This window comes from Puntigrus tetrazona, chromosome 25, assembly GCF_018831695.1.
Source record: "Puntigrus tetrazona isolate hp1 chromosome 25, ASM1883169v1, whole genome shotgun sequence".
Taxonomy (NCBI): Eukaryota; Metazoa; Chordata; class Actinopteri; order Cypriniformes; family Cyprinidae; genus Puntigrus; species Puntigrus tetrazona.
This window is the reverse complement of record NC_056723.1, coordinates 16050639-16074537: the sequence shown is the minus strand read 5'-3', so window position 1 is coordinate 16074537 and position 23899 is coordinate 16050639. Positions and strand designations below refer to the sequence as shown.

Genomic DNA, 23899 nt, shown 5'->3' with positions numbered 1-23899 from the left:
AAATAAATTGGTTAATTTGGGTTATCTTGAGTATACCTTGGGATAGCTGTTGCTAGCGCCATCGCCAGTCCTTGCCCTTCACAGTCATTAAGGCAGTGTCTGGTCCGTAGAAGAGAATGGTGCAGAAAGCATGACAGATATAGAACGGGTCCTGGTGTTAAATGTTATTGGGTTATCATCTGCTTTGAAGGAGCTCATCAGCTGCACGATTGAGCCTTGAACTTGGTGATCTCGCTGGCCCGAGTGAGCTAGCAAGATGGCCCAGGGATGACTAGCCAGGCTTCCAGAGACCATGTAAGTGGCGGTAAGCATGGACAAGAACTTACAGGCCTCAAATAGAAGATGTGGATTCCCCTCTTGGAAGCAGTGCTCTGCAAACACAACCTCATCGCGATAGCACTTTTGACTGGGAGCATCTCAGTGGCCACTCTGCCATTGAGGGTGGAAGATGCACTGGTTCGGTTTTGGCCAGAGAAGGTTGACCTCCATGACCTAGTGACCTCTGATGATCAGTGTGCAGCAACCCCAGGTACCAAATGTCCAGCTTCATCCAGAAGCTCCACAGCTTGTAATGTGCTGGAGGAGTGAAGGTCCTACAGAGATGTTCTTGGCAGGGAAGCGTTCACTGATCCTCAGGCCACCCTGACTATATACCAGTAATCGTTTGGGAACGCGGAGAAAGCCCTTTTCTGAAAGCTGCTGCTGCAGCACAAAATCCCAGTTCCCAGGTCGTTCTGACATAATGTTATGAAATGTCATAAAGAAGGATATAAACGTAAATTATTAATCCATCTCATAAAATTTATGGTCGTACCACATGATATTTTACATACTTTTGAATTAACCTGCCTTGTCGAATTATCTGATATTTTAAGGGATGTATTGATTTTTGACACACGAGTCATAAAGATCTGTAGTGGTTCTCTCTATGAAATCACTTCCTGTTTTAAGTTGGTCACACCAACTGAAATCATCACGGTTCATGCCAAAATACCATTTTCATGCCATGACATTTGAACTGTGGGGACTGTGATTAAAGTGTTCGGTTAACTTTGCTCAAGGTTCAGTCAGTATTGTGCAATTGCGTAATATTAGTCGAAACGTTCTCGAACTCACAACAGAACGTTTGATTGAGGTCCAAATGCAATAAAGGGCCCAAGAATTAAATTCTTTTCTTTAAATTAAAATTAGTTTTTATTTAGCAGTGCCACACTTTAAACCACATTGAGCATTGTAGAATGTCCCAACGTGCCTCGAACTATAAGCAGTCTTAATTTGAAGCGGCACTTCTTTATACTTCAAGACAAAACTATTAAATCTTCCATTGTGAACATAAGGAGCTGTATGCAAAGTTAACAGTAAGTGTTTTATTTTATAATATTTACAGATTGCTATTATTGTACCATTCTGGCATACTTAATGTGTTTTTTAACAAAATAAACTAAAATGTTAAAATAAAATATATAATACAATTATAATTATAACATATTTTAGTCTGCTCTTCGTAATACTGTATTAATTACTATTATTTCATACTAATATTTATTATTATTAGTAGTAGTAGTATGTGTAAGAAAAATAATAGCGTATGTTCTTTTTTTATTGTACTTTATAAATCTCAAAGTGCTACCACAGACAATAACAGTGTAACAATCAAATAGAAGTAATCGAATCATTTCTATATTTTTCTTATTATATCGGAAGAGAAACATGATTTGGCGGTAGTGCGATTACTTTCTGCAACAAAACAGCTCGATTAACGAGTCGAGCATTCAGTACAGACTCGAATCTGCTGTTTGAAAAAAAAGAAAAAGAAGAATCAGAATATTGTGAATAGTTTTATTGTCTTTCATGTAAATTTGCCAGTTAGAAAATGACTAGTATGCCCCCGTTGCATTCGATTTCAGGGAGGTTTGCAGCTTTAGCCTTCGTTTGTTCTCAATAAAGTGGAGGAAAAAACTTGAACTTTTATTTTGAAGTGCAAAACGTTAGACATTAATGCAATTTTTAGTTTTCTATAAAATCTAAACACACTCAGTGCTTATTATTTGATTAATCTTCTGTGTCATCCATACATTCGAGTTAATTTCTTATAAAACACTTCTTTCTTTCTTTTTCACAGTTCTAAGTGCTCTGTTTTCTCTCGGCCTCGTCGTATGAGATCCGGAAGTGTCTCGGTCATGAATGTGTAGTGTTTCTCCCTCAGGTTCTTCCCAGTTTTCTGTTCCAGTCCAATGCCGAGGTACTCCACCTCGTTCTCATATTCAGGCCAGTGTGTCAGACCCGGACCATTCGGAGACCTGCCGGTCCAAAAACAGCCGCGTTAGAGTGCAGAAGCAAAACTGATCTTCTGCAAAATCAAGCGGACAGTTACTTTACCCGGTGTGTGCAAAGTTCCCCCAGTAACCCATCACAGTCCTGCACAGCTCGTCCTCTTCCTCTGTGAAAGGAGCTGCAAGATCGAACCATTAAAAGATGATTCAGCGCTCATTTAAAACCCTTTCAGAAAAGCTCGGATGAGTTTTACCGGTAGCTTTGAGGTGGGCTTTAGCGAAGCAGGTGCCCTGGATGAAGAAGAGTTCATCTGCGTGGTCAACACCGACAAAGCTGGGTCTGTTCTTCTGGACCATACTGGGAGCGTGCTGGAACTCGTACAGATACACCGGCGCTCCTGAGGCTACAATCACAACAGAAGTCCTTTAACGAGTAAGAATGATAGATTTAAAGGGACAGTTCACCCAAAAATAAAAACACTCATCATTTACATTTACACTTGTGTCATTTTAAACCTGTATGAGTTTCTTTCTGTTGAACACGAGGAAGATCTTTTGGTTGGTTGCTAATAGCCACTGACTTTTATAGCATGAGAAAAAAACACAATAGAAGTTAATGGCTACCGTCAGGGCGAGTAAATGATGACCATTTTCTTTTTTGGGTAAACTATGCCTTTAACTCCAAGAGTATTTCACGTTTTTTCCCCCTCCTAATTTTAATACGTAATATTTTCCATAATTAAGCAATTATATATTTTGAATATTTTCTTTAATCATTTATTACTGTGTTGTAAATCTGAATTTTCAGTCTTAAGTGTCACATTATCCTTCAGAAATCATTCCAATATGGTTATGCTGTTGAATTATTATTGGTCCTCAAATATTATTGTTCTTATTAATGTTTCATATAGTTTTTACAGCTTCCTGTTTTGGTGTAAATCATGATACTTTTTCAAGATTTTTGAAGAAAGTTGAGAAAAACAGCATTTATTTAGAAATATTTTGTAGAAACATTTAGTAGAAATATGTTGTTACAATAGCTCTCTATTGTCACTTTTTGTAAATTTAATGTTGAATAAAAGTATTATTTATTAATTATAACTCAAAAGCATTACTACTAATAATATATATTTTTTTATTATTATTAAAATGATTTTTGAAGGATTGTGTGACAGAAAATTCAACAGAAAAAAACATTTCAAAATATCTAAAATATATTGTTACAGTATTTTTATAGTATTAAAAATTACATTGTAATAGTGTTTTACAGTATTACTGTTGTTACTGCATTTAATCTTGATGAGCATAAGAGACTTTTTGTAATTATTCCAAATGTTTAAATGTATTAAAAATGTCAAATTTAAAATGTCATAAACTTCATAATATAATAAAAATGTCAAATTCTCACCGCTGTGGTATTTTGCCAGTTGAAGGGCAGGGATGTTGAACATCACGTCGCCCATCATCTCTCTGTAAATGTCCCGGACTTGAACGGGATCTGTCGTGTCGCCCAGGTACTCCTTCGCCACCAGATCAACGATCCATCGATCCCTGGGCTGATGGGAAAAAAGGTCAAAGCGCACAGGTTTCAGAGCCCTGGATTTCAGCATGGGCCTGACCTTTTGACTTTTGCCTTCAAAAAGAGGCGGCAGAAGCCACTTCCTGTTCCGTTTTCCTTATTAAAGCACAACGCTTTGTTGATATTGTGAGCGCAGACAAATGAAAATAGAGCGTCTACAGTTACGAATGACCTTTATGAGCAAAAATGACAGCGTATCAAATGAAAAAAAGACAAGCACGCTTTAGCTTCCAAACATAGGCTATGATTCGCTCTAAAAACAAAAACAAAAAAAAAATGCATTTTTTCTAAATTAACAGTTAAAAAGCTAAATTATATATATATATATATATTGATATATATATATATAAATCAATTGTCATTCAATAGAAAACACATGTAACGTAACTAACAGTAATGTGCATTGTGCTGTGACTTACGTCAGGATACGTGAGGGTCAGGCCTTTTATAGCTTGTTCTTTATCCATCCCATAAATCCAGTCCTTTCCCCCAAAAAACTATGAATAAAACAGCATTCCACATTAGCACCAAAACATAAAACCAAATATAAGCATATCCTCTAAGATCTCTGTATGTGTGTTGACTTCATACGGTTATGAAAGGTTTTATTAAATAAAAACCCAACTTGATTCTAAGCGAGCGAGTTTGGAGTTTGATATTTTAAATAATGGTGAACGTCTTTTTTTTTTTACTCACCGAGGGCAGTATAAAGCCAAACTCGTCACTGGTGATTCCAGTGATGAGAGGAACTTTACTGAACTCCTGCTTCTGAACGATCTCCTCTACAGGTTTAGGAAGGAAATAAGAATCCACAGCTAGACTGAAGTACATCATCTCAAACTAGAAACACAGATGACATCGATCGCATGAAATATACGTAGTGCATACGTTCTAGAATCACTTATAATTTCTATTACATTCGATGCATACTGAAGCGTCACCGAAAGTACATTTAAAAACTACTTGCAGATAACGTAATATTAACGAAATAAAAGTGCACTTAGATAAGCTAACTGCATTTAACACAATATTATATTATGCTTATATGCGGTCAAATAAACACCTGTAATATTAAGCATCAGACATTGACGATATTTTTTACGGTAAGTACTGGCTTATGTTTCTGAAACATTTCCCACCTGGTTGGAACACTTCAGGAGTTCCTCCTCAGACCAGCGCATGATGCAGTCAACGATCTTCGACGAGCTGCCGCTGTCACAGTTGCATAATTTGGCAGCGTTCTGAAATGAAGTTATTTAATGAGAGCAGCATATAATGCTTAGTGAAACAACACGATCATGAAAATGTAAGAAGAATATAAATGGCTACCTGAGCCTTCAGTAAAGGATCACCCATCACTAAACCGTCCCAAAGGGCCGTCCCGCTTTCTGCGATGGCACGATGAAACAGACCAGAAGCCAGTGGCGAAAGAATCTTGAAGACAGAATGACGTCAAAAGTGAGTCTATGACTCAAAACAAATATTCAGTGCTCATGAAGGCTGAGATGCTATGCTATAAAGACACGTACCAGTGAGGACACGCTTATTCCTCCGGCAGACTCTCCAAAGATGGTCACTGATCCAGGATCTCCACCGAAGCTGCGGATGTTCTCCTGAACCCACTGAAGAGCTGCGACCTGATCCAGAAAACCGTAGTTTCCTGGAGCATGTTCATCTCCCGTGCTACAAAAGAAAGAAAATTTATCTGAATCTGTAAGTGAATTAAAATTTTATTGATATTTAAAAGTTAACACATTCGCTTTGGCATGTGTATTGCTGTATTAATGTATTCATGGGATGATAAATGTTCATTTAAAAAACAATATTTGATGATATTGACGCAAAAAATGGCATGATCGAGGTTAACCAGAGTTGTACAGTAACTTATGGCATCTACCTAAGGTATCCCAGCAGGCCCAATCTGTACTGAATCAGCACCACGACCACATCCTGATACGCTGACAGAACGGAGCCGTCGTAGGTTGAAGCTGACCCAAGAGCAAGTCCTCCACCATGTATCCAAACCATCACCTAGAAAACACAAGAAAACATTCTCAAACACATTTTCTACGAGGACATTAAGAGTAGTCGATGAACTTACTGGAAGCTTGGCCTCTTCGCCGGGTTTGACCGGAGTGTAGATGTTGAGATACAAGCAGTCCTCTGAGACTTCGGGGATCTCCACATCCATAGCGAGAAAGTCAAGTTCAACCACATTAACTTGCCTGTTCTGGATGCACCTAAACAAACCACAGCACCATTAGATCATGAAACATGTTTGAGTTGAAATGCAGTTGTGTGACATCTCACATGGGGGGCTGTTTGGTGGCGTCTCTCACTCCGTCCCACTTCTCTGCAGGCTGGGGCCGGGCCAGTCTCAATGGACCCACAGGGGGCTTGGCAAACGGTACACCTAGATAGCTGTTGACGATCGAGTCCTTGCCCTTCACAGTCAGGAAAGCACCTCTTACGGATCCTGATTTGGTTTGCACCACAGGTCCTGTCAAAGAGACCAATAAGATAAAGGTCAAATTTAACACTTCTTAAATTTTACACCATTTCTAAAATAGGTAACTTGCCTTCCTTCCACTCTTTTATTATCTGTGGAAGTTTTTGGGTCATTAAATTAAAGTGTTTTCCCTTGAAGTTTTTGCCAGGTTTCTGCTCCAATCCAAAGCCGAGATATTCAGCCTCAGCTCCATATTCAGGCCACTTTGTGAGGCCCGGACCGTTCGGAGACCTGCCGTCAACGACAAAGAGGCTTTAAAACGCCAAAACTGACCTTTAAGTAGTACAGTGTATATATATTAGTAATAATCCCTCTTAGATCTTGTAAAATATGCACTGCAAAATAGCAAAAGTTTAAATTATAGTGCTATTTCTTAGGCTAAAGGGATTTTTTACTAAACAGGGCGATTTCTTAGAGTGCAATTCCATAAAAGCACCGATGGGAGGCAAAAATTCTGAGGGTGATTAAAGTACACAGATGCAGCCAAATCATTTCCATTTCCATTGGGCGTTAAGTAATGGTGCAAATACTAGTAATTTGATGAGTGCAAACGTTAGTAAATCACAATTGAGCAATAAATTCCATCTAATACTCTCCTACACATTTTGTGTCTGAAAGGGAAACTCCAACCGATGCATACTGTAACTGTCCACACTTTTCATTCCTAATTCTTCACTGAGCATTTTAAGTATATCCTGATTAAAAAAAGCAATATTTTAACTCCAAAAGACAGTTTGTGCTGGTGCAATCTTGGCCTAAAATGATTGGTAATTTGTTTGCCTAACTTGGAAGGGGCTGATCACTTACCCAGTGCGAGCAAAATTTCCCCAATAAGCCATGGCAGTTTTACAAAGTTCATTCTCTTCCTCTGGGATTTCATCTGAATAATGAAGCACAAAAAGGTTGACTGACTGCTATTATTTTATTGCTTTGATGGTAGGTACTGTTAAATCCTTAAAATAGAAACTGAGATGCAGTCACAGTATTAATAGATTAATAGTAGCAAACCTTGCAGTTTTACATGTTTTCCAAAGCAGTAACCCAGAACAAAAAAAAGCTCATCTCCATGGTCACATCCAACGAAACTGGGCCGTTTCTTTTTAAGTAGACTGGGAGAATGCTGGAATTCATACATGTATACTGGTGCACCAGCATCTATTAAGAGAAAAAAATAATGAATTAATAGTAAAAAAAAGATATATTTAATAATTTTTGAAATGATGCAACTTGCATAATTGCACAATAATGCATAAATTGAATAAACTCTCACCTTTGTGGTAATTCGATACTTTGCGAGCGGGGATGTTGAAAAAAAAGTCGCCCATTATCTCTCGAAAAGCTTCTCGGATTGTGATCCTGTCATTGGACGTGCCCAGATACTCATTTAAAACAAGCTCAGCAATCGCCTGACTCTGAAACTAAAAGAAGGACATTTAAATTAGCTTTACTTTACCATTTGAACATAATTTACACAATTTACAAAAAATGATTTATCTGAATTTTTGCACCCCAAAAGCAATATTTCAGTAATGTCCTGAAACTACTGAATTTTATATTGTGTAACTGGTAAGTTTTGTTTACTGATCCTCATAAGAAATATAGATACAGATACAGTGGGATATATTTGCATAATCGCAATGAAAAATTGACTCAGTGTTTCCCAATTGCTACAAAGGAATAGGCAGAGGTCCTAGAACAAAACCCTGGGGTACAGTTTCAAATACAATAGGGGAAAATTAAACTAAATTAAAAAAAAAAAAAAAATAATTACATTCCCTTGATCAAAACCCTAAACCTACCCATATCAATCTACTCTAAGAGGTAGTAGACATGTAGTTGCAAATTTATGAGTATTAGTTGACAAGTAGTTACAAAGTTAATTACAATTGGTAGACTGTCTAAAAAGCACAATCAAAATAAAGTGTAACCAAATGTTTTGAACTTAAAAAAAAAACATATGCATAAATATCAATTATGCGTTCTGTCTTACATCAGGATTAAATAAAGGCAAAAATGGCAGGATCTGCTCTTTGTCCATTCCATCTGTCCATCCTGGGGGTGCAAGAATCTACAGGCAAATAGTTGTGGAATACATTATGTTCACTTTACATTTCAAGATTACATTTTTCAGACACACCTTTAAAAAATATGTTTACATTTACAGCAAAAGCATGTAAAAATAAACTTTTCCATTACATTAGGTAGTGTATAGCCACCATCGTCATCGGTAACTCCGTTGATCAGAGGCACTTTGTTAAACTCGTGGGATTGAAGAAGCTCCTCTACAGGTTTTGGAAGGAAGCGGCCATCGATTGTCACTCCAAAACGAAGCATTAGTTGTTCCTGAATTAGGAGTCAAAAATATGCACAGAAAATTTAGAACATAAATGATCTGTTATTTATATTAAAGCAAGTGCCATTTTCTTACAAGCGTTTCCGTCAGAAGTAAAACATGCACGTGCATACAAATAATAAAATCTATTAAATATAACATTTCATGTTTAAGAATGGATGGTTGTGATGCAAACCTTAGCAATCTTCAGGATGTCCTCTTCTGTCATCTGCATCACACAGTCAACGATCTTCTTTGTGCTTGATATATCACAGCCAGATGCGTTTCCTACATACTGCAGAAAGATGGCGATACATTTTGATCGAAAAACTCACAAGTCACAGTGTAATAAAATGAAAATCGTGAATTTGAAATTGTAATGCATTTGGGAAATGTACTTGGGCTGTTGGCAGAGGGTTGGGATTCATGATAGCGTCCATTGCCGCCGTGCCGCTCTCTGCGATGGCATGATGGAAGAGGTTTGAGGATAACGGAGAAAGAACCTAAAGAAGATGTGGAGAAAATCACACGAGTGTATATTTATTTAAAGCCATGTGTAAAGCCAGGTCAATATAATTTTCTAATCATCACATGATCAAATCTTTGTGTTTGAGCCCTTACGTGTAAAGACACACTGACTCCTCCGGCAGACTCTCCAAAGATGGTCACTGATCCAGGATCTCCACCGAAGCTGTGGATGTTCTCCTGAACCCACTGAAGAGCTGCGACCTGATCCAGAAGACCGTAGTTTCCTGGAGCATGTTCATCTCCCGTGCTAAAGCGACGTTAATCATATAAGAGGCTACAAGTATTCTATATAACTAATGGTTTAGAGATGTTCAGCAAATTTCCATGACCAAAATCCAGGAATTCATGTGATCAGAATTTCACAAAATATTTCTCCAGCAACAGATTTATGTTGGCCTTAAGGACCACAGGAAAACGTCGAGAAGCCATAGATGTTTTTACCTGAAGAACCCGAGCAGACCGAGCCTATACTGGATCAAGACCACAACAACATCTTGATAAGCAGACAAAACAAGTCCGTCGAAAATGGAAGCAGAGGCTGCCGAAAAACCTCCACCGTGAATCCAAACCATGACCTATTACACAATAATAAAAAAAGGTTAACCAACGTATACATTTATGCATAAAAATAGAGAAAACTCTTTGAAATTCAGACCAAAGACTTACAGGTAACTTGCTGTTGTCTCCAGGTTTAGAAGGAGTGTAAATGTTGAGGTAAAGGCAGTCTTCAGATACTTCAGGAACCTCCACATCCATAGACACATTAGCTAATAGGTCCAAAAGCAGCTCCCTTGACTGTACGCACCTGGGATAAAGGAACACAGCGTGTCATTTTTGGCATATGAACAGACCATATGATGGTTTTATTTCATCAGTTTTGCTTTATGCTCACATGGGTGGTTGTTTTGTAGCATCTCTCACTTCTTGCCAAGCCTCTGCAGGCTGTGGTGGAGCCAGTCTCAACGGACCCACCGGAGGCTTTGCAAACGGTACACCGAAATAACTGCTGATGACAGTTTCCTTGCCCTTCGCAGTCATGAAGGCACCTCTTAAACTTCCTAGTTTGGTGTGAACTAGAGGTCCTGTCAGAAACAAATGTGTAGCAATTCTTAGTTTCATGCAGAGAGTCTTGGTGAAAGCTTATTTTAGTAACTTGCCTTCCTTCAGCTCTTTTATGATCCGTGGAAGGGTTTGAGTCATGAAAGTGAAGTGTTTTCCCTTCAGGTCTTTCCTAGGTTTCTGTTCCAGTCCAATGCTGAGATACTCGGCCTCAGCTCCAAATTCAGGCCACTCTGTGAGGCCCGGACCATTCGGAGACCTGCCACAAAGAAAATGGCTTTTAAAACGTCATTTTTAATGCATGTGCCATTTTTAGACATATATTTTTTTTGCATTCATGTTAGTTTCATATGGTCTTTAACACTTTCTATAAAGTCTGTATTTTTAATACATAATAAGGGTATTCTTAAGGGATTGTAAGGAATGTGTAATGCCTTAAGAACACCCTTATAATGTATTATAAATACGGACTTCACAGAAAGCGTTACCCATTTTTTTCTTTTAAATTATTAATTCATAAATATCAGAACATTTACACACAGCGTGACATTTTACACCCTGAAATGACTTTCAAAACTTTCAAACCATTTTCAGTAAAAAATTCTGAATGACTTGAAAACACCACGTAAAAATAATTTTCCTGATCACATAAATATATTTTATATATTTATATGGAGAGTCTCACCACATGACATTTGAAGTCATTTGAAAAATAAATATATATTTTTTAACTAAAAATTTTCTAAAAATGCCATGTTAGGAAACTATCAAGCAAAAGGTTCCCTGAACCAGAATAATGTGAGTGGTCTTAGGTTTTTAACATACATTTCAATGTTTTTAATTACATTTGATTAAAAATGATGTCAAAATTATATATTAATTGATTAATGTCAGGATATTTGGAGAGTCAAATGACACAGCTGGACATTTACCAGACATTTTTCAATTATTTTTAATAAAATTTTATTTAATATCATGAAAAAGCATGTAAAACTATCAATTCATAAATGTCACAACTTTGTCAGGGAGTTGCACCACCTGACATTTTACACTTAACCTGCCAAATTTGAAGTAATTTTTCGGCACACAGTGATGAGGATCTGCGGATGTTTCCCTCATCACAATATCAGGGTATCACCTTTATATTCTCGACTTTACCACCAAAAAAAAAACCATTAACTGGACAACTTTATGCAAGTATTACATACCCGGTACGAGCAAAGTTTCCCCAGTAAGCCATGACGGTTTTACAGAGTTCATTCTCTTCTTCGGTGAGTTTTCCTGATTTAAAAAAAGAAGAAAGACATTAAACCTAACAGAGAAATCCTAAGACAGATACTCATTATGTATAGAATCCATTTGTGATTTAATATATAAATATATATTCAACCAAAGTTTGAAATCTGAATATGCGGTCACAAGATGCAAATTCACATGACCGACTGCATGGAGAAATCTTTCTTCCTGTTTTTTAAATATTACAGTTTGTTGAAATCAATTTAGCAGAAATCCACTTCGCTGGAAACTTTCCATAAGGATGAAATATTTCTCTAAGCAGATATCGCAACACATTCAGGTTGGTCATGTGCATTTCCTGCTTGTCTGATCAAGTTTGAGAGTGACTCCTGCGTGAGCTGCCCTTCATAAATCAACTCACTTGTGACAACAGACCTTGAACTTTTTGTCTGCAAAAATTGGCCGCATCTTTAGTGTGTTTACTCCTAAATTTACCACTACATTCATTTGTTATGCTCCCTAATAATCGGGCCGTACCTTCCAGCTTCATACGTCCATTTGCAAAGCACAAACCAAAAACAAATATAATCTCATCTCCATGGTCACTTCCAACGAAACTGGGTCGCTTCTTTTGAAGTACGCTGGGAGGATGCTGGAATTCATACATGTATACCGGAGCACCAGCATCTAGAAATAGACAAAATTCACAATTACCTTTGAGTATCACTGAAACGGCCTTAAAATAAACTGATTTCTGCAAAATCTCACCTCTGTGATAATTTGCCAATTTGCGAGCAGGGATGTTGAACATGAAGTCTCCTAACATCTCTCGGAAACCATCACGGATTTTGGTCCTGTCAGGAGATGTCCCAAGATACTCTTTTAAAACAAGCTCAACAACTGATTGGTCTTGAACCTAAAAGGGGAGAAAAATAGACAAGAGCTATTACATTGTATTACATTCAATTATGATACACAAAATTAGTGCAAATAAAATCACATTTTAAATTAAATAAAATTGTACGCACACACACAAATACGCAACAAAGATAAAAGAGCTTTATCTTACAGGGGGGTAAAAGACGGTCAAAAATGGCAAGATCTGCTCGATGTCCATCCCTTCTGTCCATTCTTGTGGTGAAAAGAACTACAAAAAAGCATGTCCTAAATATGAATATGATGTACGATTATGACAGAATGTTTGGAAAAGCAAATCTGCTTGTATTATTTCCTAAACATATTAACAGTGCTTTACGTTAGGCAGCATATATCCACATTCATCACTGGTGATTCCGTTGATCAGAGGCACTTTGTTAAACTCGTGGGATTGAAGAAGCTCCTCTACAGGCTTGGGAAGAAACCAGCCATCCACTGTCACTCCAAAACGAAGCATTGGATTCTCCTGTTTCAAAAGACACAACAGTTATCGCATAAGAAGACGCCAAGATCGCATGAGAAAAGCCAGTATGTGAACAGACGGACCTTAACCAGTGTCTGGATGTCCTCTTCTGTCAGCTGCATCACACAGTCAACGATCTTCTTTGTGCTTGATATATCACAGCCAGATGCGTTTCCTACATACTGCAGAAAGATGGCGATACATTTTGATCGAAAAACTCACACGTCACAGTGTAATAAAATGAAAATCGTGAATTTGAAATTGTAATGCATTTGGGAAATGTACCTGGGCTGTTGGCAGAGGGTTGGGATTCATGATAGCGTCCATTGCCGCCGTGCCGCTCTCTGCGATGGCATGATGGAAGAGGTTTGAGGATAATGGAGAAAGAACCTAAAGAAGATGTGGAGAAAATCACACGAGTGTATATTTATTTAAAGCCATGTGTAAAGCCAGGTCAATATAATTTTCTAATCATCACATGATCAAATCTTTGTGTTTGAGCCCTTACGTGTAAAGACACACTGACTCCTCCGGCAGACTCTCCAAAGATGGTCACTGATCCAGGATCTCCACCGAAGCTGTGGATGTTCTCCTGAACCCACTGAAGAGCTGCGACCTGATCCAGAAGACCGTAGTTTCCTGGAGCATGTTCATCTCCCGTGCTAAAGGGCAGAAGATTATCATACAACCTTAGACCTCAACACCTCTGTGTCAGTCACTAATCAGAGAATCTGAAACATCAAAAACATGAACTAATGAGACTTTATGGCTGTTCAAACAGATTGCATGCAAGTCTGAAGTCCAGAGGCACGTGGGCTGATGAAGGAAAGCCAAATAAAAACCTTAATAATGTTTGATTTTGTCATCTTTTATGGTCACTCCAATGCCTGGACAGGTTTAGATCAAGAATATGGATTCGCTTAAAACAACTAGTTTGGGTTGTCTCGGATCCTAATGTTGGTAACAATTCGTTTTTACCTGAAAAATCCAAGCAGGCCAAGTCTGTACTGAATCAGAACCACAACTACATCCTGGTAAGCAGCCAAAGGGTGTCCATCAAACAGCGACGCAGCGGCCATTAACAAACCTCCACCGTGGATCCAAACCATGACCTTTTTACACCAAACACCATTAAAATACATAAACACACATCCATAACAAGGCAGCAAAGCTCATCCGGATCAGTCCCACTTACAGGCAACTTGTCGTTTGCTCCAGGTTTAGAAGGTGTGTAGACGTTGAGGTAAAGACAGTCCTCTGATGAGTCGGGAACCTCTATGTTCATTGATAGATTGGCTACCAAGTCTTCAACTAACTGCTTATCCTGCAGACACCTGGGACAGACACAGAGGAACGATGTTAAATCTGAGCGCCGAAGCGAAACGAATCGTCCAGAGGTGCATCGGTTTGGTGTTATTCTCACATGAAGGGCTGCTTTGTAGCATCTCTGACTCCGGCCCATTTCTCCGCAGGCTGCGGGGGAGAAAACCTCAAAGGACCCAGCGGCGGTTGGGCGAACGGGACGCCGAGATAGGAATGAACCACTGTGTCCTTTCCCTTGGCTTTCACATACTCACCTTTCAGAGCTCCGGACTGGGTTTGCAGGACAGGTCCTGTGTAACAGTAAAGAAGTAAAGACGTTTATACTGTAAGAGACCGAAACGCTGTTGTGAACAAGCAACTTAAGAGGGGCTTCTGGCTCCAGCGTTAACGGAGGAGGGGGACACTGCTGACTTTTCCAAGTATTACTGTCACTGCGCCATGAAAGGCAGTATTTTCAGTCCTTTTAAAACTCACATCTGCAGATTATCAATAAAGATAGCGCCTGTTTAAAAGTTTGCTTCGCCGAATTCGGAGCCATCTCTCTCTCTCTCTCAAAGCTTTACATAATACAGTGAGCGTAAAATACAGTACAGCTATAAGCTTTAAATGAAGCGTTTATTCGTTACTAGCCCTGAAGTGAGAAAGAAAAGTTGGACACTTCACGCACTTTTGCAGCTTTAATCAGACTCAGGCTATCAGACTCAGATTATTAATGACAAAAAAAATGCTAAAATTCATGCCCTGCAAGGTTGAGCACACAGGACATAAGTATATAGTGTATAAGGGCAAAGTGTGTCATCATTTGGGATGCGGTTCGAGATCTGAACCTGTGGTGGAAGTATCTTTTAAAGACATGTTTCTCATGTATTTACACACTCGTGCCGTCAACCTGTTGTATAAAAGCAATATCACACTCGCAACCATGAGAATATTACCTTTCAATCAATTGTATATGTTTTAGTTTAATATTTTAATGTTAGATCTGCTATACTTCATCTGCCATTTTATACATGTATTAATTATTAACTTAATATGTATTTAATTTTATTTACATGTGCTATACGTATTTCTTTCCATTTTTATGCTGTCATAATACTTTATACATTTTTTTTTGGCATGTACTATATGCTATACTTTGCCTGAAATGAATTGCAACAAGTATTTAGTTTTATTTGTTACTTTACACATTCTATGCATGCTGTACTTAACATGAAACCGTGTTACGCACTTTTTAAATACTTTTCGTGTGCTAGCTATTTGATGAAAGTTTATACCACTCATAACCGCACGCTTTATATCGATTTAGGATCCATATTTTACATGCTTTACTGTATCAGATTTTAATTTGAATAAATGTTTACATTAATTACTTTTATTTCATTCATCTGTTTGCATTTTCTGCACGCATTTTACGCACGCATAGCCTATATAAAGACATGAATTGATCTTAACCGATTACGTATCCTATGCACGTCTTTAACGGTGTTTTAAGCCAAACCCGTTCGACACACCTACGTGAACTTTCGCCCCATTACCGTTCAGCGGATTAATTTACCTGTGTTTCATGACAGCTTCTCCCGTGCGCGCATGTCCGTTCGTGTCAACGCGATCGCTTCAAAGCAGCATTAATAGTAAATGCATTTTCCTACTCGAAAGCTGTTTGTGCAAGTAAACGCAGTCTTAACGACGCGCGAACTCACCGTCCTCCGCTTTCACCGTGTTTAGACTCAGCTGGATCAGGACGCAGAGACAAAACACGACAGAGCCTCTCATCGCCATCAAGTGTTCAGTCCGAAGCAGAATGAGCGTTCCCGAGCGTGCTATGAACTCTTAAATACGACTGCGTAATCTACACACGCTTTGAACTTTGCTATGGGGAGTGCGGTTGCCAGATTGATTAAATCCAGGCTAATAATTATTCCACAGTTATACACACTATAAACTGTTTAATGCATTTTAATACTTTTCATACTCATAAAATATGATATGCTATACAGGTTATGCTTCATCTAAATTTTTTTTTAAAATATATTGTAATCATTTTATGCTTTGTATTTATTTTATACCTAGTTTTTTTTTATTTAGTTTTAAATATATTTTGTTTTAATTTACGCGTGGTTTATGCGTTTAAACTGTTTCATACGTTTTTTTTTTTTTTTGGTTTAACAGAAATGCAGACATGCACACGGATTGACATTTAGTTTCTTTTTAGACATGCTAAATAGAGAATTTGCTCGTTGTTAATAATAATTACCGTTTGGTGTCGTTTGTATAAATAATAATGAAAACAAATCATACACCTGCAATCATGCAATCATATATATATATATATATATATATATATATATATATATATATATATATATATATATATATATATATATATATATATATATATATATATATATGCACACAGTATATTCAGTTTATATAAGTAAAAAAAGGACTGATATAGCCTACCAAAAACTGACAAAACAAAGCTGTAGTGTAGTCTTTATTTAAATCTGGCAACACAAAGAACTTCACCAATAATGCCCGTCAAAGAGTAATTGAGCCCTTTACCCTAGTGCCTATTCATAATGACGACGAGACGAGGATTTTGATATTTGCCTTACATGGACCTGCATATTCACATTGTCGACCTACAAACCGAACAATAAAACTATAATGTCGGCTCAGCGGCGCTTTGTTTCATTCGCTGCGGTTCAGGTCCGTGGACGAGTTATTTTCAAACTTTGCAAATCTCGCAGGTATACATCAAAGCCGTGTGCTCGGGGCTCTGTGCGGAGGAGAGCACGACGCGTCGGGCCAGTGGCGCAATGGATAACGCGTCTGACTACGGATCAGAAGATTCCAGGTTCGACTCCTGGCTGGCTCGGTTCTTTTGAACTTTGATTCTCCAGTTCGTTTGGGTCACGTTACTCATTAGAAACGCGATGCTCCCGCTAACGCTTTAGTGAATGGATGCAGTATGTCAAAGCTACGAAAGTAATATGAAAAAAAAGACACAACACCAAATGTAATACGCAAGGGAAAAAATACCTAAAATGAGCCGAATCACTGATCTATATGATACAGAACACTTATATGGATTAGTGGCCTAGCACGCTGAAATCTTTTTTAATATACAGTGTTTACACTGTGACCTTAGCAAATAAAACGCTTTCATAACGTACTTTAAAGCGTCCTGTTTTATTTTGCGCAGGACAGTGATGCACTGCCCCCTCGCGGCAAGTCCGTAAAACTACTTCTTTACCTCAGCCAAGCCAAACGGTGATTTTTGTGTGTTTTAGGTCAAGTTTATCAAGTTAATAGGTTTCGATATTTTTTTTCCTCGACAAAATATTTTTTTCCACTTTTACAGACATTATTTTATAGCTTTCTGATGTGAAACAATTGCAACGAAACGCCGCGAGAGGGCAGCAGACTTACACGCTACCGACCTTAAGGGTCACCTTTTAGCTCTTACTTGAGTGTTTAAGCGTAATGATAATGCGCAGCGACGATTAATCGGTTCTAAATTATAACCTTAAACGTCATCGCGTCAATATTAACGTTACCGCGCACATTTAGGCTAGTATTTCACTCATTAGATGCCGCAAAACGTAGGCTAGAGAATCAAAGTTCAAAAGAACCGAGCCAGCCAGGAGTCGAACCTAGAATCTTCTGATCCGTAGTCAGACGCGTTATCCATTGCGCCACTGGCCCGATGTGGGAGATTATAACAGATACGTGCACTCAAATAGGCTCAGACAATACTTTTAAACAATTTTATATACGTACGTACATTATGTCAAATTAGTTTTAAACACACAATTGCTGAACCACTATAAAGCGTTAGCGATTGGATAAAAGACGTTTAAAAATGATTCAGTAGCGCGTGTCAACTTGGCTCTCCACGTGTTTCAGAGAAGCACACGGCCCGGAGATTTCTGCTTGTTAATCATGGCGACATCAATCCACGAGACGGTCCTTATAGGAGTACGTGATGGAGTTATTGACAAGAAGAAAAACACGTCTTACTGCACAAACAAAATCGGAGGCCAGCCGGTAACGGAAACGTACATTTCTACACAGGCCGAGGGGTTTGCTTAATGCTAACCGAAGCATGCTAACGTGACACCTGCTCGTTTATAACGTAGTCAATAAAACCCCTCATGTAGACTTGCGGTGTTTGGGCGAATAAGCGACCATTAAATGGGATTTGTGTTCTTGTGTAAGTGAAATTTAAACAATTTTGATTTCTAAAACTGTTCGAAAGCGAGCCTCCGCTAGCCAGTCGGCTAACCAGGGGCTAAACATACTAACTCGCGCATGTAAGGTTATTTTCTGATATTAAGTGGGTTGTACGACGACGTTTGCGTTCTGGTAATTATCGTGATTGCTCAAATCTTATATTCTAGTCTTATAGTCAGAGGTCCCGTGTGTGAGCGTCGTGTTTTATCGGGCCAGTGGCGCAATGGATAACGCGTCTGACTACGGATCAGAAGATTCTAGGTTCGACTCCTGGCTGGCTCGGTTCTTTTGAACTCGGAGTTCGTTTGATTAATTCCACCGTTCCGTTTAATTTGCGCGCGATTCATTTCCTTTTCCCCTCAGACAGCACGACGACGATACGCTATAAAATAGAAATAAGTATCATAGTTTATGCGTTTATTTGAAGTATTATTTTAACATATAAGTTAAAACCGCAATGCACAGCATTCTGTGCCGTTTTCGTATTGAATATGATCAATCAGTAAATTAATCAGAAGTTTCTAGAACAATTACTAGAATGACAAGTTATCATATATTTCTTAAATATGTGAAAGTAATGCAGAATGTGCTTTTAATAGAATATTTGTGCACAGCGTCTAAAATAAATTAGGCTTATATATAATAATTTATATTATCTCAGTCAAGATGTTTAAATCCGGAAAGCTTTATATATAATTATTTAAAATTAATGATCTAAACAGATCACAGGTAAACATTCATATTCAGCATATGTGCCTTTTTTTTCAGCTTTTTTTCAGCATATGCATGACGTAAAATCAAAACAATATGGGTAGTTGACAGATAAATATTAGACTGTGTTTTATGGTGTGACATAGCAAATATGAATAAAATAAAACTTAACACCTAAATAACACGAGAAAAAAATACATCTTTATTCTTAGATTTACAAATAGCACGAAAGAGGTTTATCTTTAATGTAGTTTATTTTTCGTAAGTTTGTTATGCATGGTGTATGAATTAATTACGAGTAAATAGTGTATCCTTGTTATTTTCTATTCTGAAACGCGTCGTAGCGCAGTGCGAGAAAGGCACTACCACTAAGAACTGCTATTATTTTTATTTTCCTTGCAGGACCCGCTTCCAGTAATGGCCCCGCGGCAGCCGTCATGCGCTCTGTGTCAGAGAGGCCTGGCCCAGGTGGTGCAGGTCTACTGCCCTCTCGCGGCGTCTCCTTACCACAGAACCATCAATGTCTTCGCCTGCATCAGTCCACAGTGCAGTGGCAAACCAGAGAGGCACGGCTCGTCTTTTACACCAGCTTTGTTCCGCTTCCATAACTATTCCTTAAAGGAACGCTATTTGTTTTTCAATTTTCCCAACTTTCTAACTGCCCTAGAGATAAACAGTTGAGTTTTACCTTTTTTAAATCCATCCTGCCGATGTCTTGGTCTCGACGGTAGCACTTTTAGACGTTAGCATCGCTCTCAAAAACTGTATTTATATCTTAGTTTTTTTATATTTAAAACTTCACGCTTCTGTAGTGATATCATGTATAGTATAGTTCCTAGTTTCATCTAGTTTTTCCATTTTCCGTCATTCTTAGTACATGATGTAACTACAGGAGGGTCATGTTGTAACTAGGAAAAACATTGAAATATCTCTTTGCTCGTTTTTGGGTGTGATGCTAACGGTCTAATCGGATTCAATGACCTATGCTAAGCTACGCTAAAAGCGTTATCGCCAGATCTAGAGATCGGCTGAATGCATTCAAAAACGGCGAGACTCAGCTGTTTAACTTTAGATTTAGAGTCGAAAAATTAGCCTATTAAAAAAAGCGGCGTGCTCCTTCAACACCCTTCATTCTCGTACAAGCTGACCATGAATATGTTTATACACAGCTGGATTGTCCTGCGCTCTCAGTGCTTGGAGGATGACGTCAAAGCAAAACAAGACAACAAACCCACGGCGTGTACAGGATCTTCGATGTCCCGCACGGACTGGTGTGATGGAGCCGACGACTGGGGGATGGACGATGAAGAGCGAGTGGCGGAAAGCGGCGCGCAGAAGCCAAACGTCTGTACAGATGTGAGCAGCAGGCTTCAGGAGCTGTGCATCGACGGAGATCGGCAAAGTGTCCTCCAGCCCACCGACGCAGCCGTTTTCCAGCCGCTCTACGTTAGCGTTATCGAGGAAACGGACCTGGATGGATTTCACGATACGGGTCATGAAAACGAGCTGCTTAGAGAGTACGAGGAGCGGGAGGGGGTGACTGTCCGGGAGATTCGGAGGTGAGCGTGGCTTCTGCTCCGGAGACTACAGAGTCAGTCTGCGTCGGTTAACGCCTCTGTTTCTGTACCTTTTTTTTCAGCTGTGAAAGCGGGGAAGCTCAGGAGAAATATGAGAAGGCCACGGCCAAGCATGGAGATGAAGTGTTCACCAGCTTCATGAAGAAAATCTGTCTTTGTCCTGAACAAGTGTTACGGTGATTGAACTTGCAACAGTATTTTTAAGAAAGCCTTGTGTGTTTATATTAGTGGTGTCAAATAATTAATCACTTTCAAAATAACAGTTTTTGTTTATATAATATATGTGTGTGTGATGTGTGTATATTTATATATATATATATATATATATATATATATATATATATATATATATATATATATAATATATGTAAGTGTATGTATATAATAATATAATATATATATATAAATAATATATATATATATATTATATATATATAATATATATATATATGTAAAATAATTAAGAATGTTTTTAATCATATAATATATGTTTATGTTTATATATATATATATATATATATATATATATATATATATATATATATATATATATATATATATATATAAAAATACACACATGTATATATTATTTAAGAAAAGTATGTTATGGTTATATATTAAATATATTTATATGTAATGTAAAATATATAAATGTAACTATTTTCTAAATATATACCGTATATGTATTTAATTGTACATAATAACACCGTACATATACATATGCAAAGCAAACAAAAACTTTTATTTGCAATTAATAGCATTCAACTAAAACTAAAACCATAACACAAATACTTATTATTTCAAATAAACTAAGCATCAGCTGAAATTTTTATTCATTCCAGCTAGTTGCCAGAGCAATTAAAATAAAATTAAAAAAATAGTAGAATTGGCAAAACCACACAGTAAAAAGTGCACATGAATTTGTGTTGTTTAATGCACTTTACCAAAAAATGAGACACAGCTGTCATAAACCGTCGGTTGTATCATTCACCCATAAATCTTCTCATGTTTTAATGGGATGTGTTTCCTCTCACCTTACAGATACAGTTGGGCCGGATCACCTCTGTTTATAACGGAGCCTCTCTCCGGAGTCAGTCAGGGGGCGCCGAGCTGTGATCACTGCGGCAGCCCGAGGGTTTTCGAGTTTCAGCTCATGCCGGCGCTGGTCAGTTCGCTCAGTAGTGTAGACACAGATACAGGTGAGTACAGACGTCCTAAAATGTGTGTAATATCAATCCTTTTTTATTGCAGATTTATTTGGCTCTTTCAGGAATCGGAACTCGAAGCAACATTTCATCTCCATTTACTGATTAATAATAATAAGCCGTTGTAAAATATTGTGTGGTGCACAGTTATTATTAACTGTCTCAGAATAACCCTCTGATGTTTTATTGTTTATTGTCGAATATCTGTTTTGTTTTCTCAGACGTTTCGCTGGAGTTCGGAACCGTTCTTGTGTACACCTGCAGAAAGAGCTGTTGGAAATCAGGATCAACGGCTCCGGTGGAAGAGTTTCTTGTTGTCCAGCCCGACCCAGACCAAAAGCTCTTCAAATGATATTAGTTATCAACAATAAAGATCATTTTTACAACTTCATTTTGTTATTTATTAATGATAGTTATTATCTTATGTATTTTTTTTATCTAGCGGAAATAAAGATCTGCTGAAAATGTGCTGGCCCTCACGAGTTGGGTTTCTTTATCTGGGAAATTTAACATTGCATCAGTCGCTCACCAATGGATGCTCAGCAGTGAATGGGTGCCGTCAGAATGAGAATCCAAACGGCTGATAAAAACATCACAATGATCCACAAGTAATGCACACCGCTTCAGGCCGTCGATTAATGTCTCGTGATGCAAAAAAAAAAAAAAAAAAAAAACTAAGTGTAAGAAACAGATTCGTAGTCACTGCACTTCACACAACTTTTTCATAGAGGACTCAAATTTTAACCAGAAGCAACAGTTTAATGTTATTTTTTTAAAAAAAGGTTGTAATGACTGTAATCATTTGTTTCTTACCAACATGAGAGACATTAACCGATGGATTGGAGAGGTGTGCGATGCTTTTATCAGCTCTTATTCTGACGGCACCCATTCACTGCTTCAATGCTAAATCTCTCAGATGAAGAAACAAACTCCTCCGAGTACATTTGGGCACATTTAAAATTTTTGGGTAAGTTAATCCTTTACGTTTAAAGGTTGTTTTACATATGCACATGTAATAAAAAAGCGAGTATTTGCATTGTGCATACACAAAAAGTAAAAAAAAAAAAAAAAACATTTCGATAATACGGTTCTTTGGTGTATTACGACTCGTGCTTTTGGCGTACGCACGTGTTCACCAAAAAGTGTAAAAGAAGAGAGGAATAATAAACTCTCTGTCGATCGCTGCTGTTTCGGACAGCTGCGGGACTCTGCCAGCTTCCTTTGCGCATGCGCGGTGAGAGCGGCGCGCGGCGCTCAATGCCCAGGCTTTCTCTCGCGAGGAAGGACGCCATTATCGGAATCCTCACAAACAACACGAGAATTCATCATTCACACGGTAATATAAACCCTTCTGACACGCGACACCTCCGGCTCTCCGCGCGCTGCGGAAATATGGCGCTGCGCATTAAAGAAAATACCCGTTTTCCTGCTGTTTTCGTCTCGTCTGTGTCTTGCGCGCCACGAAGGGCACAAATGAGGCCTATTGCGTTTCCCTGCTGCTGTTTTGAGCAGTTGGTTAGCAGGCGCCGGCTAACAGGCTAACGCGAGCAGGCTAGCTGCTGTTTGCTAGCTGCACTGAAGCGCGGGCTTCGCTATTAAACTCTTACGAGGTTTCGCGACGTTTAAAGAGTGCTTTGTGGGTTGTTTTTTAAACCGAGAGGGTCTGTGTTTTTTTTTTGGTTTGTCCTAATATTAAGTGTTTAGTAGAGTTAAACGACATTAGGTCTTGTAGCCTATTTCATTAATCTCTCGGCGGCAGCACTTTAATATTTACTGTTTCAAACGTGCTTGCGTTTCTTAAAAGTATCACGGTACGGGTATATTGTAAGGTATGAATTATAATAATGGCAGGGTAGTTTTTCCAAACTTTGTTGGACAGTGTAAATATTATTTTAGTCTGCTGTTGGCATTAATTGCACCACAGTGTTATTT

At 38.2% G+C, this 23899-nt stretch overlaps 3 protein-coding genes and 3 non-coding genes across 12 annotated transcripts in view; 4 read left to right on the top strand and 2 right to left on the bottom strand.

Moving 5' to 3' along the window:
• Positions 1-1825: 1825 nt before the first annotated feature.
• Positions 1826-16091, bottom strand: ces2b (carboxylesterase 2b). The gene is made up of 37 exons (XM_043228243.1): positions 15939-16091; positions 14339-14528; positions 14111-14249; positions 13894-14027; positions 13424-13577; positions 13201-13305; positions 12999-13097; positions 12772-12918; positions 12586-12663; positions 12285-12432; positions 12054-12203; positions 11489-11561; positions 10379-10539; positions 10114-10303; positions 9888-10026; positions 9663-9796; positions 9315-9468; positions 9092-9196; positions 8890-8988; positions 8558-8704; positions 8352-8429; positions 7632-7779; positions 7370-7516; positions 7169-7241; positions 6432-6592; positions 6163-6352; positions 5954-6092; positions 5750-5883; positions 5382-5535; positions 5182-5286; positions 4992-5093; positions 4549-4692; positions 4272-4349; positions 3682-3829; positions 2528-2677; positions 2380-2452; positions 1826-2300 (listed from the first exon to the last, which is right to left on the bottom strand). The coding sequence occupies exons 1-37, from the start codon at positions 16015-16017 to the stop codon at positions 2117-2119; spliced, it is 4833 nt and encodes a 1610-aa protein (XP_043084178.1). The 5' UTR covers positions 16018-16091; the 3' UTR covers positions 1826-2116.
• Positions 16092-17043: 952 nt separating this feature from the next.
• Positions 17044-17116, top strand: trnar-acg. The gene has a single exon. It is a non-coding gene; the product is annotated as a tRNA-Arg (tRNA).
• A 757-nt stretch (positions 17117-17873) lies between these two features.
• trnar-acg lies at positions 17874-17946 on the bottom strand. The gene has a single exon. It is a non-coding gene; the product is annotated as a tRNA-Arg (tRNA).
• On the top strand, positions 17911-22358 carry pdcd2l (programmed cell death 2-like). Of its 3 annotated transcripts, none has more exons than XM_043228244.1 (6): positions 17911-18288; positions 19588-19751; positions 20355-20744; positions 20825-20938; positions 21804-21961; positions 22189-22358. In XM_043228244.1, the coding sequence occupies exons 1-6, from the start codon at positions 18184-18186 to the stop codon at positions 22317-22319; spliced, it is 1062 nt and encodes a 353-aa protein (XP_043084179.1). In that variant the 5' UTR covers positions 17911-18183; the 3' UTR covers positions 22320-22358. The 3 variants fall into 3 exon arrangements, with proteins under 3 accessions (XP_043084179.1, XP_043084180.1, XP_043084181.1); XM_043228245.1 differs by having other exon boundaries at positions 17911-18454; XM_043228246.1 differs by lacking the exon at positions 17911-18288 and adding an exon at positions 18473-18735.
• Positions 18684-18756, top strand: trnar-acg. Its single transcript has one exon. It is a non-coding gene; the product is annotated as a tRNA-Arg (tRNA).
• An 815-nt stretch (positions 22359-23173) lies between the features above and the next one.
• The window catches only part of LOC122331055 (BTG3 associated nuclear protein), a 37189-nt gene continuing 36463 nt past the window's right edge, over positions 23174-23899 (top strand). For 2 of the 5 annotated variants that reach the window (XM_043228496.1, XM_043228492.1), the window contains exon 1: positions 23174-23303. The gene's annotated coding sequence lies outside the window, so the exon portion shown is untranslated. The remainder of the gene's footprint in view (positions 23304-23899) is intronic. The other 3 variants (XM_043228494.1, XM_043228493.1, XM_043228495.1) reach the window with 3 other exon arrangements.